Source organism: Rhinoderma darwinii, chromosome 1, assembly GCF_050947455.1.
Source record: "Rhinoderma darwinii isolate aRhiDar2 chromosome 1, aRhiDar2.hap1, whole genome shotgun sequence".
Taxonomy (NCBI): domain Eukaryota; kingdom Metazoa; phylum Chordata; class Amphibia; order Anura; family Rhinodermatidae; genus Rhinoderma; species Rhinoderma darwinii.
Window position 1 is genome coordinate 188,489,254 of NC_134687.1, and position 24,658 is coordinate 188,513,911.

Here is a 24,658-nt window from a genome sequence, read left to right on the forward strand (position 1 = left end):
AGACTGACATTACTAACAATATCCCCATACAGTGACCATAAAGTGGTCAGATACCCGTTCTACACAGGCGCTCTGCAGAATATAATTACACAGTGAATACAGTACAGTTCAATCCAAGTCCCACAATAGAGATCTTCTCTGATTGCAGTCATTCACAGACCACTACAGCGACTTGTCTAGGCCATGCTTCATCTTTGCAGAGCTTGCTGCCCATACATCTTTGACGCTACGCTTTTCCAACACATCCCTATTCTCTACACAAACTTCCCATCCTCCTTCCTCTTTAACTGTTTCCTACTACTTTAAAATTAGTAATGCTAAACAGATAGTATTTCACACAGTAATAGTGCCACATTAGTGCCCCACACAAACAATAATAGTGCCCCTTTATGCCCCACAAACAATTATAGTGCCCCTTTTTGGGATTTGCACAGTAATAGTGCCCCCACACTGCAATAGTAACACCACAACAGTAATGATGCCTCTTTGATGTACAGCTTAGGCCAGATATCCAAATTACTACTACTATAAACACAAGACTAGAGATGAGCGAACTTATGAAAAGTTCGGTTCGGCTAGTTCGCCGAATTTCACGAAAAAGTTCGATTCGGACCGAACTAGTTCTGACCAAACCTGTAATTTCCGTGCGCCGAGCATGGTACTGTCCAGGGTGCTGAAAGAGTTAATGGGCTGCACTAACTCTTTCAGCAACCTTGACAGTACCATGCTCGGCGCGCGGAAAATACAATTTTAATGTAATAAAAAAATATATATAAATACGTTCATACTTACATTCCTCCTGTCCGGCCTCCAGCGATGACGTTTCATCCATGTCGCCGCTGCAGCCAATCACAGGCTGTAGTGGCGGTCACGCACGTCAGGATGACGTCAGAAGGCCGGCCTCCAGGGATGACGCTTCATCCCACGTGACCGCCTCTGCAGCCAATCACAGGCTGCAGCGGCCTCTGCAGCCAATCACAGGCTGCAGCGGCCTCTGCAGCCAATCACAGGCTGCAGCGGCCCCTGCAGCCAATCACAGGCTGCAGCGGCCTCTGCAGCCAATCACACGCTCCTCTCCTGAAATACTCTGTGCTGCCTTAAACTCTGTGGACAGGTCAGGATCCTGTTTCTTTTAAATGCTGCTGGGGAACCCGCTCGATCCACTATATAAGGCTGCGCTACAGTGCAGCATTTAAAAGAAACAGGATCCTGACCTGTCCACAGAGTTTAAGGCAGCACAGAGTATTTCAGGAGATGAGCGTGCAGATTCAGTGCTGCTGTGAACTCTGCTCTTACCATTACGTAGCTCTCAGTCTGTTACCTCTCCTCCACTCCTGTCCTCAATAACACCTTCACATGATTGTCAAGTCACCACCCCGCACAAGATCCGCACGCTCATCTCCTGAAATACGCTGTGCTCCTGTGAACTCTGCTCTTACCATTACATGGTGACTTGCCAATCATGTGAAGGTGTTATTGAGGACAGAAGTGGAGGAGAGGTAACAGACTGAGAGCTACGTAATGGTAAGAGCAGAGTTCACAGCAGCACTGAATCTGCACGCTCATCTCCTGAAATACTCTGTGCTGCCTTAAACTCTGTGGACAGGTCAGGATCCTGTTTCTTTTAAATGCTGCACTGTAGCGCAGCCTTATATAGTGGATTGAGCGGGTTCCCCAGCAGCATTTAAAAGAAACAGGATCCTGACCTGTCCACAGAGTTTAAGGCAGCACAGAGTATTTCAGGAGATGAGCACGGCCGGCCACGGGCAGCCGGTCGTTTTTCCGAGCCGTGCTCCCATTATAAAGTATAGGAGCACGGCCCGTAAAATAAAAAAATAGAACATGTTCTATCTTTTTAACGGCACGGGCACCTTCCCGTGAGAAAACGGGAAGGTACCCGTGGCTAACAGAAGTCTATGGGCCCCCTATTTCGGGTCGTAATTACGACCCGTAATAACGGGTGTTTTCACGGTCATGTGCATGAGACCCCGTAATGACGGGTGGCTACATGTGTGCACCCGTCATTACGGCAGCGTTGCTAGGCGACGTCAGTAAATAGTCACTGTCCAGGGTGCTGAAAGAGTTAACTGATCGGCAGTAACTGTTTCAGCACCCTGGACAGTGAATTCCGATCAGAATATAGAATAACCTGTAAAAAAAAAAAAAGACGTTCATACTTACCGAGAACTTTCTGCTTCCTCCAGTCCGGTCTCCTGGCCGTTGCCTTGGTGACGCGACCCTCTCGACATCCGGCCTGACATTCCTGGATGATGTTACAGCCCATGTGACGGCTGCAGCCAATCACAGGCTGCCGCGGCCTCTGCAGCCAATCACAGGCTGCCGCATCAGAAAAGAAGGTCGGACTGGAGGAAGAAGAGGGACTTGTCACCAAGACAACGACCGGGTACGTATGAAATGCTTTTTATTTTATTTTTAATCAGCAGCCTCTTTTCTCTATCAGTGATTGATAGAGACAAGTGGCTGCCGATTTGTATAATATTTTTGACCGGGTTCAGTCAAAACGGGTTCGGCCGAACCCGGTGAAGTTCGGATTCGCTGCGAACCGAACTTTTCCCGATGTTTGGACCGAAACCGGGTTCGGTTGTCCCGGTTCGCTCATCTCTACACAAGACAATAAAAATGTATGTAACATTTGTTGTTTTTGCAATAACTTTGTTGTTGCAGACTAAATACTAACAGTAATTCCAAACATATGACTAGATCAACCCTAAGTGTCCCCCTATCTCCTGCACAAATTATCATGTCACATAGCTCACACACCTTTGCTTGCAAGGCCCCACCCATTTTGGTTGTAAGCAAACGATAACTGTCAATTCTTTTTAAAAAAATCTACAAATATATTTTTTTATTGCGGGTTAATATCTTTTTGCTAAGGGAGAAAGCATGGCTTTAGAGCAACTCCAGTCACATATATATGCTCTATGTCCAAAAGTACGTAGACAGCCCTCTTAATTATGGAGTTCAGTTGTTTCAGCCACACTCAATGCAAATAAGTGCATAAAATCAAGCACACAGCCATGCAATCTCGATATTTAAACATTGTGAGAAGTATGGGTCGAAGAACTGTGACTAAGTGCACCACCTTTGCCACAATGCTAGATCTGCCTCGGGCAATTGTAAGTGTTATTATTGTAAAGTGTATAAGTCTAGGAGTAACAACAGCTCAGCCACAAAGCGGTAGACTACATAAACTCACAGAATGGGGCCTCTGAGTGCTGAAGTATGGGGTGCGTAAAAATCTCCTATCCATTTTCCCTGGCCCTTTTCAATTGTGGATTAAAAATAACTTGACTTTGACTGCTCCCCTCTTTCTAACGGCTTAGATGCCACAGTTGCATCTAAGTGGTTAAACAGACAGAAATTAAGTGATCTTCAATTCAGCCTGTGAGTCCGCTCCATACTTCCCCTTGGTGGCTGTCACGTACATTTACGTGGCATGTCGCTAAGTGGTTAATGCTCCTCCCCATAATACTAAAGTACAGTTTATGCTTGTTGGGAACAAGATTTAGAGGTTCCCCTATCCCTCTCTCAGTGGCAGCATTGTTGCACAACCTTATCTAAAGACCGTCATCAAGTTAGCTTGGCTGAGACATCTATAAAAGTTCTTCATCAAACATACGTATTTCCTTCCCGAATTCATAAGATATACCCATCTTCTTCCCCATTTTGTTTCTGGGTGTCACAAAGAGATAGGTGGCCATGACAGATTATCTCTTTCAGAAGTTTATGACCTCATTGGCACTACGATAGTCAAGCTTTTCCCCAAATCCCCAAGTGTATGCCAGCTAGAATTCACATTGCAAGCTGAAAATCCCAACGTTTGTCTTTCAACTTAGTTAAGGAGAGAATTATTAAAATGATGGCTCTCCAAACTGACAGTATTGAACAATTCCTGATCACTTGACAGCCCTGGATAGATCAGAGCAACTCCCTAGGCTTACAGCATTTAGCTCGTTCATGAGAGGCCTTCCTTGTTTAGGCATTTTATCACTCTTTGCTTTTCAGATAATCTAGGTGTGGATGTCCCTGCTTGCTCACCCATCTGACTGTTTGTCTTTTATAATTTTATATTGTACTAGTCCTTTCTGTTTGAGGACGTTTTGCTTAACTATTGCATTCCCCCTGTGAGGAGTTTCTTTGTAAGAAATTGTACTATTTGGCTTCTGAAAAAATCCAATAAAGGTATTTTGAAACTAAAAATCACCCATCCTCTGTTGCATCACTCATTTCAGAGTTCCAAACTGTCTCTGGTGTAACATCAGCACAATTACTATGCATCCAGAGCTTCATGATATAGTTTTCCATGGTCGAGCAGCTGCACACCAGACTAAAATCACCATGCACAATGCCAAGCGTCGGCTGGAGTAGTGTAAAGCACATCGCCCCTGGAGTATTGGAAGCATTGGAAACATGTTCTCTGGAGTTATTAATCATATTTTTCTATCTGACAGTCTAAGGGAAGAATTTGTGTTTGGCGTATGCCAGGAGAACACTACCTCTGGGAACACATTGGGGCTACTGTAAAATTTGCTGGAGAAGGGATAATGGTCTGGGGCTATTTTTAATGGTTTGCCCCCTATTTCCAGTGAAAGGTAATGTTACAATAGTTTTGGGGTAGACCCTTTTCTCTTACAGCATGACTTTGTCCCTGTGCACAATACGAGGTCCATAAGGACATGGTTTGACGAGTTTAGTGAAGAGAAACTTGAGTTGCCTGCACAGAGCCCTGACCTCAACTCCATCAAACACCTTCAGGATGAATTAAAAAGCCGGTTGGGAGCCAGAGCTTCTCGTCCAACATCAGAGGCTGTACTCACAAATGCTTCTTTAGCTGAATGGGCACAGATTCCCACAGACACAATCCAAAATCTTGTAGAAAGCCATCCCAGAAAAGTGGAGAATTTTATAGCGACAAACATGGGCCTAACTCCTTATGAACTCCCATGGTTTGGGAATAAGATGACCAACAAGCTCATATAGATGCAGATTATGTTCTACTTTTTCAATCCTAAATTCTACTTCATTACGTAAAAAAAATAAAAAAATGTCTTCACCTCACATATTACAGAATCATCAATGTATACGTGTTTATAAAGCATGTTCTTTGTTCAGAATAATATGCTCGTACACAGAGTATGTAAACCTTGAATCTGCTGGAACATATCATATGACTTTTATTTTTAAAATCTGCTCAATGCATTATGTCAGCCCTAATGAAAAAGAAGTTAAGAGACATCCTTTATTTCCTCAATTAGAAAGAGAGGGGAGAGATAGTATCGAACATAAAGGGTATTATCACTGAATTCCTATCATTTTATAACTCCCTATATAACCTGCCTATATAACCTGCCTCATGTGCCTGACCCCTAAAATCTCACTGCCCACTTTTCAGACATCCTTCTCTTTCTGAAGTGGATAAACAATTCCTCACGGCCCCTTTCACACCTCAAGAACTTTGTTCAGTAATGCTCTCAATCCCTACTGGTAGGAGCCCCGGGCCAGATGGCCTTCCTATCTCTTATTATAAAAAATTCCTACACATTCTCCTCCCTAAATTCCTCATAGTTTGCAATTTCCTCCTTGTTGGCATGCAGCTTCCCACGCAATCCTTAGAAGCGCACATTACTCTGATCCGAAAAGAACGAAAAGATCATGAGGACTGCGGCAGTTACCGACCCATATCCCGATATCCCTCTTTAATGTGGATCTGAAATGGTGGGCGAAGCTGCTGGCGAACCGAGTCAAACCCCTTTTATCCAAGCTTATTGGCCCAGAACAAACGGGATTCGTTCCAGGTAGGGAAGGCAAGAATAACACATCCCGTCTTATCCATCTTATTACGCCCATAGATGTAAAATACCTCTGGTTCTTTTGGGTACTGACGCGGAGAAAGCTTTTGACCTGGTTAATTGGTCTTTCATGCATGCTTCTCTGGAGAAGTTTGGTTTCCCCAGGTCTTCAATGAAGCAATCTTTTCTCTCTACTCTATGCCCAGAGCCAGGCTCAAACTAAATGGCACTCTCTCCCCTTACTTCAATATTCTAAACGGCACAAGTCATGGTTGCCCTCTCTCTGCCTCACTCCTTATACTATCTATGGAAACATTTATTCAAAAGATCCGCCAGTCCGATGGTATTGATGGCATGAAGGTGGGCAATTTTATGCATTCAGTTGCCGCATTTGCGGATGACTTACTCCTGATAATAACAAATCCATTGCCTGCTTTCCCCCGGATCATGCGGATATTTGATGACTTTGGAAAGATCTCTAACTTTAAGAAAAGCTTCAATAAATCCGAAATCCTTAACATCTCGATACCCCCTTCTGACGCTGCCACCCTGAAATCCTTGGCTCCCTTTAACTGGCCTGAAAAAGCAATAAAATACTTAGGAATTCATCTCCCAAAAGATCTCTCCCTTTTGTTCTTGTTGAACTATCAAACACTGTTACATCAACTTAAAACTCAATTACAGGCTCTCAAAATTCCTCTCCTTTCTTGGATGGGCAGGAAAAACTTCCTTAAGACCTATATACTTCCAAAATTGTATATGTCTTACAGACTGTTCCCATCTTTCTCCCACAGTCCTTCTTCATTAGTTTAAAGAACTTGTTTGGCCTATTCCTGTGGGCAGCAAAACACCCCAGACTTGCACATAAACTTCTTACCCTTAAAAAGCCCCAGGGCGGAATGGATCTACCAGACATACGATATTATTACTAAGCTAACTATCTTAGATGATTGGTGCTTTTAAACAGGCCGTCGGAAACCACCCCTCATGTCAAACTAGAAAGATCCCTTCTCGGACCTCAGATGCTTCCTTTGCTGTGGGGTCGATTTACTGCTCAGATACCTCTATCTAATCTCAACCCCATCTCTAAAGGTACCATCTTAGTTTTTCATAAGTATTTATCTTCCTTGGATCCCCCTGTGTCTTTTTCCTCAATGATGCCTATTAATTACCTTCCCTTCACCCTGGGAATCCTACACTTCTAAGACAGTGTATGGGCAAGACTTAAAGAGGCTCTGTCACCAGATTTTGCAACCCCTATCTGCTATTGCAGCAGATAGGCGCTGCAATGTAGATTACAGTAACGTTTTTATTTTAAAAAAACGAGCATTTTTGGCCAAGTTATGACCATTTTCGTATTTATGCAAATGAGGCTTGCAAAAGTACAACTGGGCGTGTTGAAAAGTAAAAGTACAACTGGGCGTGTATTATGTGCGTACATCGGGGCGTGTTTACTACTTTTACTAGCTGGGCGTTGTGTATAGAAGTATCATCCACTTCTCTTCACAACGCCCAGCTTCTGGCAGTGCAGACACAGCCGTGTTCTCCAGAGATCACACTGTGTCGTCACTCACAGGTCCTGCATCGTGTCAGACGAGCGAGGACACATCGACACCAGAGGCTACAGATGATTCTGCAGCAGCATCGGCGTTTGCAGGTAAGTCGATGTAGCTACTTACCTGCAAATGCTGATCCTGCTGCAGAATCAACTGTAGCCTCTGGTGCCGACACGATGCAGGACCTGTGAGTGACGTCACAGATCTGCACTGCCAGAAGCTGGGCGTTCTGAAGAGAAGTGGATGATACTTCTCATCAGAAAGCCCAGCTAGTAAAAGTAGTAAACACGCCCCGATGTACGCACATAATACACGCCCAGTTGTACTTTTACTTTTCAACACGCCCAGTTGTACTTTTGCAAGCCTCATTTGCATAAATACGAAAATGGTCATAATTTGGCCAAAAATGCTCGTTTTTTAAAAATAAAAACGTTACTGTAATCTACATTGCAGCGCCTATCTGCTGCAATAGCAGATAGGGGTTGCAAAATCTGGTGACAGAGCCTCTCTAATGGTACTCTTGTAAATACTGTATTCCGAGATACCGCTTCCCCTATTAATATCTCTGATCTCCTCTCCCCCATGGGTACTGACATGAGTAATTTTCTGAACTTAGCCGGATTTAAAAGTCTTTGCCGTAAATTTAAGAAAACATTCCCCTCTCCCACAGATCTCTCATGGCTAGATATCTTACTTCGCTTCCCCTCCACTTCTCTCTAAATTATATGCTGACATTGCTCTTCGATCAGCTCCCCCTAAACTGGGATATATTACATCTTGGGAAAAAGAGCTTAAAGGTAATGTGTCGCTAGAAAAAAATTTTTTTTTTTTTTAGTTAAACAATTAGTGTGTAGGTGATTAAACATTGTTCTAATTTTTTCACGAGTCAGGAAATATTATAAATTAAATTCTAATTTATAACATTTCCCAGTGCTGGTCACTAGATGGAGCAATTCCCAAAATTGCAGCATTGGCATGTGGTAAAGCAACCACATTGCTTTATGCTGCAAAATTTGAGAAAACTCACTCGCTCTAGTGAGCTCACAGAATCCCCCCTCCTTTATCCTGGCTAGTGCCAGGAGAAAGGAGGGGATTGAACGGTCAAACCTCCTACACTGTGTGTCGCCATTTTTTGAGCTAACACACAGTGTAGTAGGTTTACATACAGTAATAAACACACAGTAAAACACGTACATACACAGACCTAACTTACCTGCTCCTGCCGCCGCCGCTCCCTCTGGTCCGTCCGCTCCGTCTGCTCCCTCCGCTCCAAGTGTACAAGTCCGGAAGCCGCGACCGGAAGTAGTAATCTTACTGTCCGGCCGCGGCTTCCGGTCCACAAGAAAATGGCGCCGGACGTCGCTCGGCCGAAGACCTTCAATTTGGACTGTGTGGGAGCGGCGCATGCGCCGTTCCCACACAGACGGCGTACAGCATAGTGGATTTAACGGGCCCCGCTTGCATTCACTATGGGGCTGTATGTGCCGTATTCCATGTCTGTATGTGTCGTTAATCGAGATGGAAAAAAAAAATGGCAGCCCCCATAGACAAGAAAAAGTGAAAAAATAAAAAAAAGTAAAACACAAAAAAATTTTTAATAAAACACTAAAAGCAAATTGCTATAAAAAAAAAAAAATTCGTGACACTCGTCCTTTAAGGGTATGTTCACACGGCCTATTTACGGACGTAATTCGGGCGTTTTTGCCCCGAATTACGTCTGAAAATAGCGCCTCAATAGCGCTGACAAACATCTGCCCATTGAAAGCAATGGGCAGACGTTTGTCTGTTCACACGAGGCGTATATTTACGCGCCGCTGTCAAATGACGGCGCGTAAATAGACGCCCGCGTAGAAGAAGTGACCTGTCACTTCTTTGGCCGTAATTGACGCGGCGTTCAAGCGCCTGCACATGCCGGTACGGCTGAAATTACGGGGATGTTTTCAGGCTGAAACATCCCCGTAATTTCAGCCGTTACGGACCTCCGCCGTGTGAACATACCCTAACACCTCCTGGTCACCTCTTGAAATCTCCACTATTTTGCAGTGTTTGCATGGCTTTTCCAGGTGTGTGAGCATTCAGGAGAACTCTTTTAACACTTACCAGGTGGTATAGAACACCTGACTATCTCCATAAAATGTATTTATCTCCTGATGAGTCATGCTGGCGTTGTGGCAAAGGTGTTAGATCTCTCTCACATATCTGGTGGGATTGCCCGCTAATTAAACATTTCTGGCAAACAGTGTCTGATAAAATCATCTGTATTACGGGGAAGTCTTTATTTTGGTCTGCTCCTCTGATCTTAGTTTGGGCCCCTACCCCTTCCTTTCAGCCAGCTAAAAATAATTTAGCCACCCACCTTCTTACTGCTGCAAAACAATTGATTCCACTAAATTGGAGATCCAGAGATCCCCCTTCCATAACATAGTGGTATGAAAAAATGTATCACATTTGCAGAATGGAGGAACTGGCTAGTTGGGAAGCTAGAAACCACCCTAGATTTGAATCAATGTGGAACCCCTTGAGATCCTTTAGGAACACTCCTACTTCCCAAACATCTATCCCCACCTCACCCTCTCCCATTGCTTCCTCCTATACTCAAAATTAGCCCTTATTTTGAGCTATCTCTAAAGTCTTAATAACCACCAATCTACGCAGTCTTTGATCTTGCCACCCTTCCTCTACTTAGCTCACTTTCCGCACTTACTGAGTCATACTCTGTTTGCATGGAATTTGTAAATGCTGTTTGTATCTACTGTTTGTATTTCTGTTTTTACTTATTTATTTTATATTTTTTCTTATGTAATCCTGTTCCTCACCTGCGACTTGATCACATGTAACGTAAATATTGCTATCTCATTTCCCTTATTTTCTGACAGGGTCTGCGAGCCCTTTATGTATAACTCTTATTACATGGGATAGCTGTCCTGCAGGATCACTTCTTGTATCTGTTATTTGCTCTATTTGCTTATATGTGTTGTTTATATTGAAAAGAGAATTTACAAAAAAAAAATCTGCTCTATGCTGTTCCTCATCTTTTTCTAAAATACACATTGACTCCATTTCCTGCCTTTGCTTGCTTGCTTAAAGAGGCTCTATCACCAGATTTTGCAACCCCTATCTGCTATTGCAGCAGATAGGCGCTGCAATGTAGATTACAGTAACGTTTTTATTTTTAAAAAACGAGCATTTTTGGCCAAGTTATGACCATTTTTGTAGTTATGCAAATGAGGCTTGCAAAAGTCCAAGTGGGTGTGTTTAAAAGTAAAAGTCCAAGTGGGCGTGTATTATGTGCGTACATCGGGGCGTGTTTACTACTTTTACTAGCTGGGCGCTCTGACGAGAAGTATCATCCACTTCTCTTCAGAACGCCCAGCTTCTGGCAGTGCAGATCTGTGACGTCACTCACAGGTCCTGCATCGTGTCTGACACATCGGCACCAGAGGCTTCAGTTGATTCTGCAGCAGCATCAGCGTTTGCAGGTAAGTCGATGTAGCTACTTACCTGCAAACGCCGATGCTGCTGCAGAATCAACTGTAGCCTCTGGTGCCGATGTGTCCTCGCTCGTCCGACACGATGCAGGACCTGTGAGTGACGACACAGCGTGATCTCTCGAGAACACGGCTGTGTCTGCACTGCCAGAAGCTGGGCGTTCTGAAGAGAAGTGGATGATACTTCTCATCAGAACGGCCAGCTAGTAAAAGTATTAAAAACGCCCCGATGTACGCACATAATACACGCCCACTTGGACTTTTACTTTTAAACACACCCACTTTGACTTTTGCAAGCCTCATTTGCATAACTACAAAAATGGTCATAACTTGGCCAAAAATGCTCGTTTTTTAAAAATAAAAACGTTACTCTTATCTACATTGCAGCGCCTATCTGCTGCAATAGCAGATAGGGGCTGCAAAATCTGGTGACAGAGCCTCTTTAAAGGGGTACTTCCCCTGCTGCCTCCCTCTACCTAGATCTGTATGGTGGACAGAGGTCAGAAGTATCTAGATCTTTGTTTGAGTTTAGCTTTATCTTTCTAATTTCTGCTACCTCCCAATGAGCAGGAACTGATGGGGAATCCTGAATTTGTCATATAAAAATATTGACAATAGATAAGAGCCCTGGTAAAAGATACTGACTGTACATATAGAATTGTCATGTTTGTGCAGGAGGGTGTGCCTAAACCATTGTTGAAGTTTGAATAGTCCTTTGCTGATAATAAATTATGTTGTGTAGAAATGTACAGTAAGGAACTATACCACCTAAAATTTCTGAACAAATACACAAAGCAGAAGGGTTACTATGGTGTCACGAAGGGTTTGTGGACCCACTGGGCCGTACCACCTTGGCAGTAAGGCAGATGGCCAACAGGGAGCAGGTGAGAGTCTATAGTTCTATAGGTACCTGTGGCAGCTCAGACAGCAGCATGGCAGGCTCGGCTGGGACTAGGTAGCAGGTGGACGTCAGGCGAGGTGAAGCAGGTCAGACGTGGAACAGCACGACACGACTTCGGCACACACAGTGCTAGAAAGGGTGGTATGGAAATGCAAGGAACAGGAACTGGAACACGTACAGGAACTGGCACACACTAGGAGGCCATCACATATACAAACTATAGGGAACAACAACAACAACGCTCAGGCATCGAACTGGGGGGCTGGACCCCTCTTATAGTCCAGGGTACTCACGGGTCAAAGTTCGTCCACAATGTCCGGTGCGCGCAGCCTCTTTAAGAGCGGGCACGAGCGTGCGCGCGCACCGTACGGGATCCGGCTGAGGTGAGTGGACGCTAGCACTGGCGTCTCCTGAAGAGGAGGCTGGGACCAGCGCTTGCCGACTCGTGGCTGCGGCTGTCAGGAGGGGAACGGAGCTGACAGCCCGCAGCCACGGACATTACATATGGGTTGAGAATCCTGGATCATTCTCCTCTAGTGGTAGGGCCAAGCTTAGGCAGCTAATTCTCAAGAGTTCAGGGCCCCGGGTAATCAGAAAGGTAATATATGATGGGTTATAACTGAAATACAAAACAAAGATACTGCCTGAAAGAACAATTAAAATTACATTTTTACTAAGTTAATATTAAGAATGGACTGGTTGCCAAAATTATTAGTATCAGACTAAAGCAATTCACTCAGATTTACTAGAGCACAGGATTGAAAAAGAGCAGAGGCTCAATATTCATAAAGTTAACAAATACCTGAGAAATTGCCACTAAATTGTCTGAATGTTACACACACACACACACACGAAAATGCAGGATGGGGCATGGGTGACATTAAACTCCAGACCAGATCCCCCAAAAAATTCAGACCAGACCTATAAATCAGACTCCAAACCAGACCGCTAAATTAATTCACTCCCCACACCCAAAAAAATAATCCATACCCCAGACCCGACCCTAATAAGCCCCAAAATATTTAGACCAACTTACCCCTAAATTAATTAAGACCCCAAGTTCGACAAAGCCATTTTTTTTTCATCCTCAACTTTTTTATTTTCCCATCGTTGTAGCTGTTTGAAGGGCTTGTGTTTTGCAGGTCGAGTTGTCATTTTAATTGCACCATTTTGGGGTATGATAATTTACTGATTAACTTTTATTCGTTTTTTTTTTTTTTGGAAGGGAGTGCAAAAAACAGCAATACTGCCATTGTTTTTTGTGGAGTTTTTATGGCTGTTTACAATGCGGTAAAAATAACATGTTAACTTTATTTCACAGGTCAGTACAAATGCGGCAATACAAAATAGGTATAGTTTTTGTTTACGTTTAAGTACTTTTGCATGATAAAACATGTTTTATAGCAAGTAGTCAGTTTTGTGTTGCTGCATTCCGAGAGCCATAACTTTTTTATTTTTTCGCCGTTGTAGCTATATTATGGCTTGTTTTTGTGGGATTAGTTTTAGTTTTTATTGCCACCATTTTGGGGTGCATATAATTTATAAAATAATTATTATAAAAATATTTTGAGGTGGATGCAAGAAACAGCAAAGCCGTCAGCGTTTTTTTTATTTATTTTTTTACGCCATGCGGTATAGATAATAATATATCTTTATTCTACGGTTCATTATGATTGGTTTCCCTAATATGTATTTATTTTTTAAAAGGTGAATCATTATAAAAAAAAATATGAAATTATATTTTAAGAAAAAAGGATTTTATTTATTTTTTTGGTACTTTTTATTTTTAATAAACTTTATGAAACTCAATCGTAAAAACAAAATTGTCCAACTAGAAATTGCTTGAATAATGCTTTGGAATACTTAGTATTTCAAAAGATTTTTGCCTTTCAGTGTCTCAAAAAATAACATGGCTTAATAGTCAGTTAATGATGGCAGATGTGGGGGCTTTTGATAGGCCCCTGGCTGTCATGGTAACCCATCAATGCCACATGATTGTGTCAAGGGGCGCAGATAGGCTGAGAGAGGAAGCCACCTCCCTCTGTAAAACCCCCTAGATGCCATGGATGCAATTGACTGCATCATCTAAGGGGTTAACCATTGGGATTTAAGTTATCCCCATCCCGGAAAGGCGCCAGGCTGTGAATTACAGTCGTGCTCCGGCCGCTGATCTTGTGGGTTGAGTGACAGTACCAATATCCTAGTGGCAGATATATCTGTTAGGATGTGGGTACTCGCACTTGATCGTAATGAATATCTGTCACTTATCGTTGACCAGACCCCACCAGGACCCAAAATTAATTCAGACCCCAGATTAGACCAATAAAAAGGCATTTTATTGCTCCTGTCTCCCCTTGTCTTCAGGGCCCTTCACACAAATTAATTCAAGGCCCAGACCAGACCATTAAATCAGACCCCAGACTCCTAAATAATTCAGACCACAGACCCAGACTCTTAAAAATAATTCATACCCCAGACCAGATACCACCAGACACCAAAATTAATTCAGACCTTAGGCCAGACCCCTAAATCACACCCCTGACCACAAAATGAATTTATACCCTAAAAATTTATTCAGACCCCTAACTTAATCAGACTCTAGATCAGACCTCTAAATTAACTCAGACCCCAGCCCAGACCCCAAAATGAATGCAGACCCCAGACCAGATCCCAGACCAGACCCCAACAGACTCCGAAATCGGACCCGAGACCACCCTCAAAATTAAATCAGACCCCAGACAACGCTCAAACTTAAATCAGACCACAGACCACACCTCTAAATTACTTCAGATTCCAGACCTTAAATTTAATCAGACCTCTAAATCAGACCTCAGACCAGATTTTTACATATCAGATCCCAGAATAAACCAGACCGCAGATTAGACAAAAAAAAAAAAACAAAAGAGGCATTTATTTGCTCCTGGCCCCTCTTGTTTTCACGGACCTGCACACAGGTCCTGGTACCAGCAAGCATCAGACACCTACTTGTATTCATACCCCTTAATATATTCAGACCTCAGACCAGACACCGAAATATATTCAGAACCTAGGTGAGACCCCAAAATAAATTCAGACCCCTGATCAGAACTCTCTATATACTTTGCTCTCTTTGATGCCGGCTTCCCTTTAGTTTGGGCGCTGCCACACACAGGGACAGCACACCATGTCCTGTTGCTGTAAAGCATCAGAACCCAGTGTGACGTTACCCAGAGCCTAAGAGGACCCCGGATTGTGAAGAGTTGAGGATTAATTGTTGTCCCCATCTCCCTCTAAGTCTGCCCCTGTTTACACCGTAACATTAACAGACACTGTGCCCTCATGGCAGTGTCAGCCACAGAACTACTAGGCTACAGCTTAAAATTGAATCTTACGCAGCAGTCTCTTGAGTTATTATGGAGAGTAATAAATCATAAACATGTGAAGAGACAAGGGATCATGGAAGGAGAGCAGACATTAAGATATTTGAATCACATTTGAAGGCTGGTTTAATTCTTACAAGTCAACTGCAGATGTCCTATAGTGCCAATGACCACTATGTATAATTGGGCGAAATCATTGAATCATTTAGTTTTGATCCCTGGGTAAATTAGATAACCCCATAATTAGAGAGGGGTTAACCAGGTCTTGTCATTCCTGAGGAAGTATCGGTTCAGAGAGTGTACAAGTGAGAGTAAAGAATAAGAATGGGATTTATCAGTTATCCTCAGGGCTGTAGAAATAGCAGACCTGGGAATAAGAAAGGAGTAGAGTGTAGGCTGTGTGCCTCTGTTACTGGCATATTCTTCTGGACAGTGTTATCTACATCATTCCAAATGCATAAGTCAGGTGCAGCCACATTAGTCACCGCTGTGCTCCATTGTAGGCAGCATCAGATCATTTTTCACGCAACTGTATCCTTTACCTGACCACAGACTGACATGATAGTAAGTGACGACTAAGTACAGTTTGTTTACTTGGTGAATTTCCATAACAATGTGGCTTTGCCATTGTTGTTGTATACAATGTGGCAAGAGAAAAAGAGTTACAGTCATCATGTTGTGTCGGCCAAGTATAAAGGGGAGTTATACAAAGCAAAATGTACCAAAAAAGTGGAGTACAAGTTAAGCAACATAATTATTATGTGTTTTAGACATTTTTTGCACCTACATTGTCTAGAAAAAGTAATGAAATATGGCACATTTCATTATTTGTATTTAATTTTATTTAATTATTAACACACAAAGAATGAAATACACACGGTAAATAAATTAAGTAATTCTAACCCCCCAACCCGCCATCCCCATGTCAGCCAACCCTCCATAGGGAAAGAAAAAAATATATAAATACATTGAAAAATATGGCATTTTGGCCAAACACCATATTTATAAAGCCCCTGCGCCACTATTTTCAACACACACGACTAAGTGGGAATTAGTGAATTGGGCTTCAGAGTTGCACTGACTGACTGTACATTTTTGTGCTACTTTTCTACTTAGAAAAGTCGCAGTAAACAATGTCAGATCCAAACTGCCATTGTTTTTTACCTACACTAGAATCATCAAGAGGACATGTGGGGAATGAGATAATAGTGCACCATTTTTTATTTATTCACGTTGTTTATATAGTGTCAAAATATTCTGCAGTTCTGTAGAGAGATTGTCATCACTCGCATCCATCCATGTCCCCAATGGGGCTCACAATCTAATCCCCTTGTCTCAGATACACTTACATGTCAATTTCATAGTAAGCCAATTGACATTAATAAATATCCCCCATTATAGATAAATCTTCTCATTGGGAGAGATTTACTAATAAAAAAATTGTGCCAGAATTGACGTACACGTAGGTCAGCCAAGGAATGGTGCCTAAATTGCCATGCGTGCCATTTTTATATATTTGGTGCAAAAAAGAAGCAATCCAATAGTTGATGATCTTTACAATGAACTGAATATTTATAAACAAATGAATTGTTACAAAGCAAAACTGTGCCTCACAATGAATCATTATTTATGACTCATCAGTCAATTGTAACTATATCAAAAATGTCAAACATGTCCAATAGATCTTCCTTATAATCTCCAAATATTTTACTAAGCAGTAACAGCTAAAAAAAACAAAAACATTATGTCTACAGGACACACAGTAACTGCAGAACTGGCAGAGAACTTGTTTGCCAAGTCAATTCTGTATATTTTAGGGACAAGTATACATCCAACTCCAAACTTGTCCTGTGACACTTGTTGTCTTGCTCTATCCAGCCACCTGACACCACATCAGAAGAAACCCTTCCATGGTCTAGCCTGAGCTCTCCTGTGTCCTCTCCTTTCATAGACTGCATGAAAGCTAGAGGTGAAAGAAGCAATTCATTTGTGATGATGAGAGCCTCACTTATTGCAGGTTGAGTATCTCCTGACTCCCTGCGGGTATCAAGCCTGAATAGAGAATACACATCTCCTAGGAGTCCTCTGGAGAGCTTACAGTAGACATGGACCATTCACTCACCTGTTAACTTTGCAGGTTTTAGATTGCAAGTTTTCAAACAGCTTATTCTGACCTGACACTGAATTCCGGATTTTGTTACATATTCCATGCTGGGGAATTAACTCTTCCTTGACCCACATTAAGATTATAAGACTTTGGACTTAATAGGTAAAGTTAAACTGATATAAATCATTCACCAAATGGATGAACTACAAGTCACATTCATCCAACAGCACCTGATGTGTTAGTACTAATAGTATCTATATGATTTGCTGCTATGAGTCTTTGATGTGCATTGTCACTTACAATTAATGTTAGTTTTTTTCGGGATCAAGTTATTAGTGAATAAACCGACTTGTAAGTGTAGGATTGTCTAACGTCCTCTTCTAAACGGAATTGAATTAAGAGGCATAGTAAATGAAATCTTGCTTGGTGTACATGTGTGGGGTGGGAATGAGGGTTAGAGGTGGGGGGCAGTGCTGATGATGATTATTTGGGCATGTTACTAGGGGGAGAGCTGGTATTGGATTTGGGACTCGGCTCCCTAAGGAGCGCAGTGAATAGAGAGTGCGCTCACCAGCTGACGGCGTGCGTTTTGCTCCAGACATCCTACACTAGAGGCACGATAGTTTGCTGGCAGCCCTCTATTGTCATCCTGCTCTAATTAACACACACTCACGTTACCGCAGCCCCTCCACACTTCCACATCCACTGCCCTAACCTCCCAGGATTATATTAACCCTTCCACTTAATGAATGGAACTAGAAGAATGGATTTTATACTTTATAAATCTAAACGTATATCATCTCACATCTATCTATCTATCTATCTATCTATCTATCTATCTATCTATCTATCTATCTATCTATCTATCTATCTATCTATCCATCTATCTAATATCTATCTATCTATCTATCTATCTATGGAATCTCAAATCTATCTATTATCTATCTATGTAATCTCACATTTATCTATTATCTATCTATGTATCTATCTATGTATCTATCTATGCATCTATCTATCTATCTATCTATCTATCTATCTATCTATCTATCTATCTATCTATCTATCTATCTATTGGAATTCTATGTATCTATCTATGTATCTATGTATCTATCTATCTATCTATCTATCTATCTATCTATCTATCTATCTATCTATCTATTGGAATTCTATGTATCTATCTATCTATCTATCTATCTATCTATCTATCTATCTATCTATCTATCTATCTATCTATCTATCTATCATCTATCTATCTATTCTCATATCTATCTATCTATCTATCTATCTATCTATCTATCTATCTATCTATCTATCTATCTATCTATCTATCTATCTATCTATTATATGGCAACCTTATCCCGACAGTACATTTCTAGTATTGTGTAATGTTCACGTTTCTGCTGCTGTGTGTGATTATCACTAGAGTCAATAAACAGCTCAGCATTGAGGGCCATGACTTGAAGTTCATTGATGCATTTCATGAGCTGCTATAGTGGAGTGTGTAGGGTGAACATTAGGCATGCCTGGCTTGCACACATAGTTGGTCCCATTGCTAAGTATCTTGGTTACTTGGATGTGACTTGTGAAAGTAGAGGCTAATTGGTAATAATGGAGAGAAAGGAGTCAGCCAGCATGGCAGGGGAGGGCTGGCATATGGGGAATGTGCACTGTGAAATACTCAATATTCAACTATATCCAAAATATTAATGAGATTGCAGCAACCTGCAGCTATATGTTACAGCTTGCTAATGGATTATGGGTCTGCTTTCTGCCAAGGGTGGGCAAGATGCAACCAGACATTGAATGTACTGTTTTGTGTGTGGGGAGGGAAGAGTTACCTTGTACAAAGAGCTGGCCCTGGCTTTGGCCAGGATTCAGGCAGACTCTGAGCTGCTGTCAACTCCTTTCTGTAGATGGGGATGAGATTTGCAGGCCAGCGTGCTATCCAGATCCTGGACTTGATAGGTTATTTAATATGCTATCATTCTCCAATTCAGTGCTTAAATAGTTTAGTATTACACATCATCTTCTTTGTTTCATCTACATCACGGGATCAGCTTTGGATTTCTTGAACTTGTATGAGAGGAGAGATGGATAAGATATATGAGGAGGTGCATGTGTTCAATGGGATGTGTGGGGGGGGGGGGTGATACTTAGCAAAGAAGAAACTCGTTTTACTGACTGCTGTGGATCCTTGCAGTTACCAAGAATAAAAATGCTGGGCGTTGTAATTCTATAAAACAACATCATATTTGCTTTGTATTTATGTTTATCTAGCTATGCTGTAAAGATGAATGTAAGCTATTGAGACAAGTAGAATTCTTCAGTTGCGTGCCTAACAAAAAGTCTGCTCCCCTATCAATACTTTATCACACATATCTCCAGTGTTTCCGATAATCTCCAGAAACATTATAAACATAAAATGTAATGATATTAGCAGATCTTTCAATGTGGTGCACTTTTATTTGCAGAACATTTAGTGGAAAGTGAAAGTGATGTTGATGATAAAATAATAATAATAATAATAATAATAATAATAATAATAATAATAATAATAATAATAATAATAATAATAATGATAATAATAATACAAGAAATAAAAAATAATAAATATCCGGAAAGATGGAGTTCTAAAAGACAGACAGGGTTTTTCTGTATCACAATATATAAGACTACAAAACTATAGAAGATATAGCAGAGCAGAATCTGTAATTTAGCTAGCCTCTTGGGCTGGATATCTAGCTAGTTTCAAAAATGCTGCCTTTCCAAGGTGATGATGCACTAAAATCCCATCAGTTGTCATCATCGGAATACACTTGCTGTTACAGGTGCTAAAACACATTGCAATCTTACTGCTCCTTCCCAAAAAAACATTGTTTTGTGACAAGGGCAGCAATGGGCAGTTCATGACGCTTAATAAAGGGACATTTTGGGGTATTGCTTATAGTACATTCCCCTAATATAATAGCTGAAATAGTTAAAAAAGTGGAGATTCACTTTAAGAGTTTCCTTGAATTTCTATGTAAAGTCACATATAAAACATGATAATATCATGATGAGGTCTGCCAGATGAGTCTACTCAACTCTACTATATCTGACAAACGTAACGCTTCTACATCTGTATTTCGATTCAAGATAAAATATGGAGAGTGTGAACTTTTCACCCAGTTAGTAAGCACATGGAGCTTGGACTAGCATGAAGCACTATTGTGGCTACTTGTTCTCAGTCAAATCCTTCATATGTATGTGAAATTGTGCATAAGGTTATGAAAGGGACAGGTGGCCCTAGTTATCATCACCTAATAATGGCTGTGCGCAGAACCTAATCCCCCTTAGAAGACACAGCACAGGGACTTCTCCTTTACTGTCACCACAGAGCGCACTATGCAGGACAATGTCACCTTGTTGACAGATCAGTCCCTCAAGTGTCCTGCACGTGTGTTCTGTCCTTGTGTGCTTTACACTGTGCCAGGGAGGAGAGCAAAAGAGATGATCCTATTGTGTTATTCCTGTGATTCCTCAGCCTGAACCAGAGCATAATAGAGACCCGAGCAAACTGTGATAGTGCTTTGCCTGACTGACACGAGCCATGTCCAAATCATGCTGATTATAATAATAATAAATAATAATAATAATAGTCGTAGTCATAATGATAATAATGGTAGTAATAATAATAATAATAATAATAACAACAACCGAGATACTAGCAGTCAGTACAAATTACAATAATAGTGCTGATGATTTAATCTTTATTTTTTCCTTTTATAAAAGTGTAGTAGTGATGATAGTAATAATATTAAAAATAGCAATAATAATAGTGATGATATTAGTAATAATACAAATAATAATTATAGTAGTAATGATAGTATTAATGCTAATATGCTAAAATTAGTAGAGATTATTGTCTTAATACTATAAATAATAACAATAATAGTAATGAAAGTGGTAATAATACAAATGATGATCATTATAGTAGTGATGATAGGTGTAATAATACAAATTATATTAACAGATAGGGACAATAATACTACAAATAACAATAGTAGTGATGATAGTATTAATACTAAAATGTTAATAACAGTAGTGATGACTGTTTTAATACTACAAATGATATGAATAGTGGTAATGATAGTGGTAATAGTACAAATGATAGTAGTGATAATAATAATAATAATAATAGTATTAATGCTACAAATGATGATAATACAAATAGTAGTGATCATAGAAGTAATACTAAATATGATAATAATAGTATTAGTAGTAATATTAGTAATACTGCAAAAGGAAAATAATAGCAGTGATGATTGTGGTAATAAAACAAATTATAACAATAGTAGTGATGATGATGATGATGATTATAATAGTTATAACTGAACTAAACATTGTGACTATATCTAGAGTGTGTACAGGTACATTTAACTTTTTTAAAGAAGTTATATATTACCCTTTTATTACTACTATTATAGGTATTAATTTACGATTACTATCATTTACTGGATTTCCAACAATAGATAACCCAATGGGAACGAAAATGTATATGAATTCATAACGTTCTATATAATATATACTAGAAATGTTTTATATCTAAATCTATTATGAGATGTGAATATTATATTTATGTGATCTTGGCTGTTTTTGCTGCTACATATTTCATTGCTGTTATTTCATTGTAAAGAAAAACAAATATGGTAATTCGTTTACAGGTTGGTTACTATTAAATGGATTCATATTATAAATTATTTTCTTGCCATAATATCGATGATTTATTGTGCTGTATTTATTTATTGTGCTGTTATTCCATAAGTTACTAAAATAAACTCATTCGCCTTGGTTAATATGTATAGTCTGAAAGCAGTGGATGTTAGCACGTATTTTATATTTATAAGACCCATTCCTTAAGATAGAATAATAATAATAATACTTGTGTTACTAATTATTATTTATAGTAGCAGTAGAAATAGTAGGAGTAGTAGTTCTCGTAATTAAAGCGAATAGAATGGTTTCCCGAAAAGTCTATTTTTACCCATCATGTTTACTTCTAATCGTTCTGATTTTTTCGTTTAATATAAAAAGAAGCAATGAAGACGTCAAATTTGTATTTTCACGGATTTTTATTTTTCTCCACAAATGGTAAATAAACGATGGCAGTGAACTGGACTAAATCAACATAAAACAACCGTTTGTTTCGTTTTTTTTTTCATAGAAAAAGTAAAAAATACAAACAAAACATGGAAACACAAGAATAAATAATAATAATAATGATAATAATAATAATGACGATGATCTAACATCACAATCCAAAGTATTCAGTAGTAAAAACTTTGACACCAGCAAACACTTCCCTCATCCGAACTTATGACAGGAAAGATAAGTGGCTACATGACAGTGGTACAGGTTGGCATTTTCTTAGTGTTTTCTTTGCCATCATTGGCTTTTAAAGTGCAAGTAGCTCTAGAAATTCGGGCATATATATAGTATAAAACTAGCATTTCTCCAGTATTTACATGGGCAGTACAGGTATTTACACAGGTGAGTTTCGTTCTGGAAGACATTTTGATGTATTGTATATAGACACTGGTAGAGTGGGTAACAAAAGACACATGGCAGTTGGCAGTGTTATATTACCAGGGCAAAAAATGGTATGCTAAAAAAAAGTGAACCCATTGAGTGCCAGTCACTGTGATGATCAGCCTAGCCTGGCACTATAATGGCAATATACAGGGTTTGCTCTACACAGTCTGTGACACTAAGCAGTGAGTCCTCTTGACACTTGGGCATGGGGCAGAGCTCAGTCCGTGCCCCGGGCACAGTGCAGGCAGGCATTCTAGCTTGCCTCGTCGGAGTCGCTGTAGTGGGAGTGTGGGGAGAACTCTCCGTCACTTCTGTGCGATCTTGGAGAAGTTTTGCTTTCGTCCCCGGACGACTCCCTGGCTCCAGGTGATGGGGAGGAGGACTGGAAGGTGAGCGGTGCCAGCGGCAGCGGGTAGTCCCCGGGAGGGTGCAGGGGATAAGGCGGACATGGCTGGGAGTGCTCGGGGGGCGCCTCCAGAAGGTCAGACAGGGCATTGATGTAGATCTGGGCCATCTGCAGGGTCTCGTACTTGGACAACTTCTTGTCATTGTCGAAGGAGGGGATGACATTCCGGAGCTGATCGAATGCGTGATTGAGGCCGTGCATCCTTCTTCTCTCCCGGGCATTAGCTGCCAGTCTTCGCTGCTTCTGCACCCCATTGCTGCCCCTGCCTGAGGGAGCCCGCTGCTTGCAGAGGGACTCTCTGTCCTCCTCTTCGTCATCTTCGTCTTCGTCTTCTGTCTGCAGCCCCTGGATCTTGCACAGGTCCCGCACCTTGTGCGCTCGGCCGGGCTGCGGCAGCAGGTAGTCGTGTGGCGGCTGCAGTGAGGAGGCGGAGAGCCAGGCTCGGGGGTCACTGGCATCCAGCAGGTACGGCTCCTGGGGCAGCTCCTCGCAGCACCAGTCAGCGGCAGTCGGCAGCAGGCGGGACATGACGGCACTAGTCAGGCGCAGCTCTCTAGCGTGCACTCGGCTCCTCTCCGGTTGCTGCAGGTGAGGTGGCCCTTTAAAAGCGGCACGCGCCGCTCTGCTCCCCCCCGTGCCGCCCTCCTGCCCCCCCTCTAGATCCCGGCCCCGCGCCTGTCGCGTGTCATTGCGGCCAATAGCGGCCCGGGGTGTCGCGTGCTCATAGCCAACCAGCGAGCGCCCTGCCTGTTTGATACATGTGTATGTGTGTACGTGTATATGTGTGTGATTATCTATACATCTTAGCGGACTGTCTGTTATTATAGGGATCTCTCTCATATCCATCCATCCATCCATCCATCCATCCATCCATCCATCCATCTATCTATCTATCTATCTATCTATCTATCTATCTATCTATCTATCTATCTATCTATCCATCTATCCATCTATCTATCTATCTATCTATCTATCTATCTATCTATCTATCTATCTATCTATCTATCTATCTATCTATCTATCTATCTATCTATCTATCTATCTAATCAATCTATCTCTCTAATCTATCTCTCTCAGTTCTCTGTGCCTTGCTGTGTTGTCGTTACAGTGTACCCGTTATTGTACTGGGTTTTTTGGTAGAACTGTGCACTACCCGCCCTGACTTTCCTATGAGACGTAATATAACGCGTGCAGGACGTTTGCCGGCGCTCAGGGTGTGCCGCACACGTGCGGAGAAGTGATCACACATCCAGCATAGTGCCCGGGGCTGTGGCGCTGCTTCACCAACACCTTGTCAGCTGCAGACTCCACACACGAGCGCAGAACGAGTCCAAGGGTCAGAAGGGGTTAATGTTACAACACGCTGCAGGGAGCTGCGGTTATGAGGCTTTTACCTGACATCCTCCTTGTGAAGTGCCGCTTCCTCCTCCGCACTCTCACCTATTCTCTCCCATCAAACT

The 24,658-nt window shown here is 41.5% G+C and overlaps 1 protein-coding gene across 1 annotated transcript; it reads right to left on the bottom strand.

Annotated features, from left to right (window-relative positions):
- Positions 1–23,045: 23,045 nt before the first annotated feature.
- On the bottom strand, positions 23,046–23,726 carry ATOH1 (atonal bHLH transcription factor 1). Its single transcript, XM_075849772.1, has one exon. It carries the CDS (start codon positions 23,724–23,726, stop codon positions 23,046–23,048), a length of 681 nt encoding a protein of 226 aa, XP_075705887.1.
- Between the last annotated feature and the right edge of the window lie 932 nt (positions 23,727–24,658).

What these genes read in the sequence shown, in the direction of transcription:
- ATOH1 (XM_075849772.1), bottom strand. Translation starts at nt 23,726, where the DNA reads ATGTCCCGCCTGCTGCCGACTGCCGCTGACTGGTGCTGCGAGGAGCTG.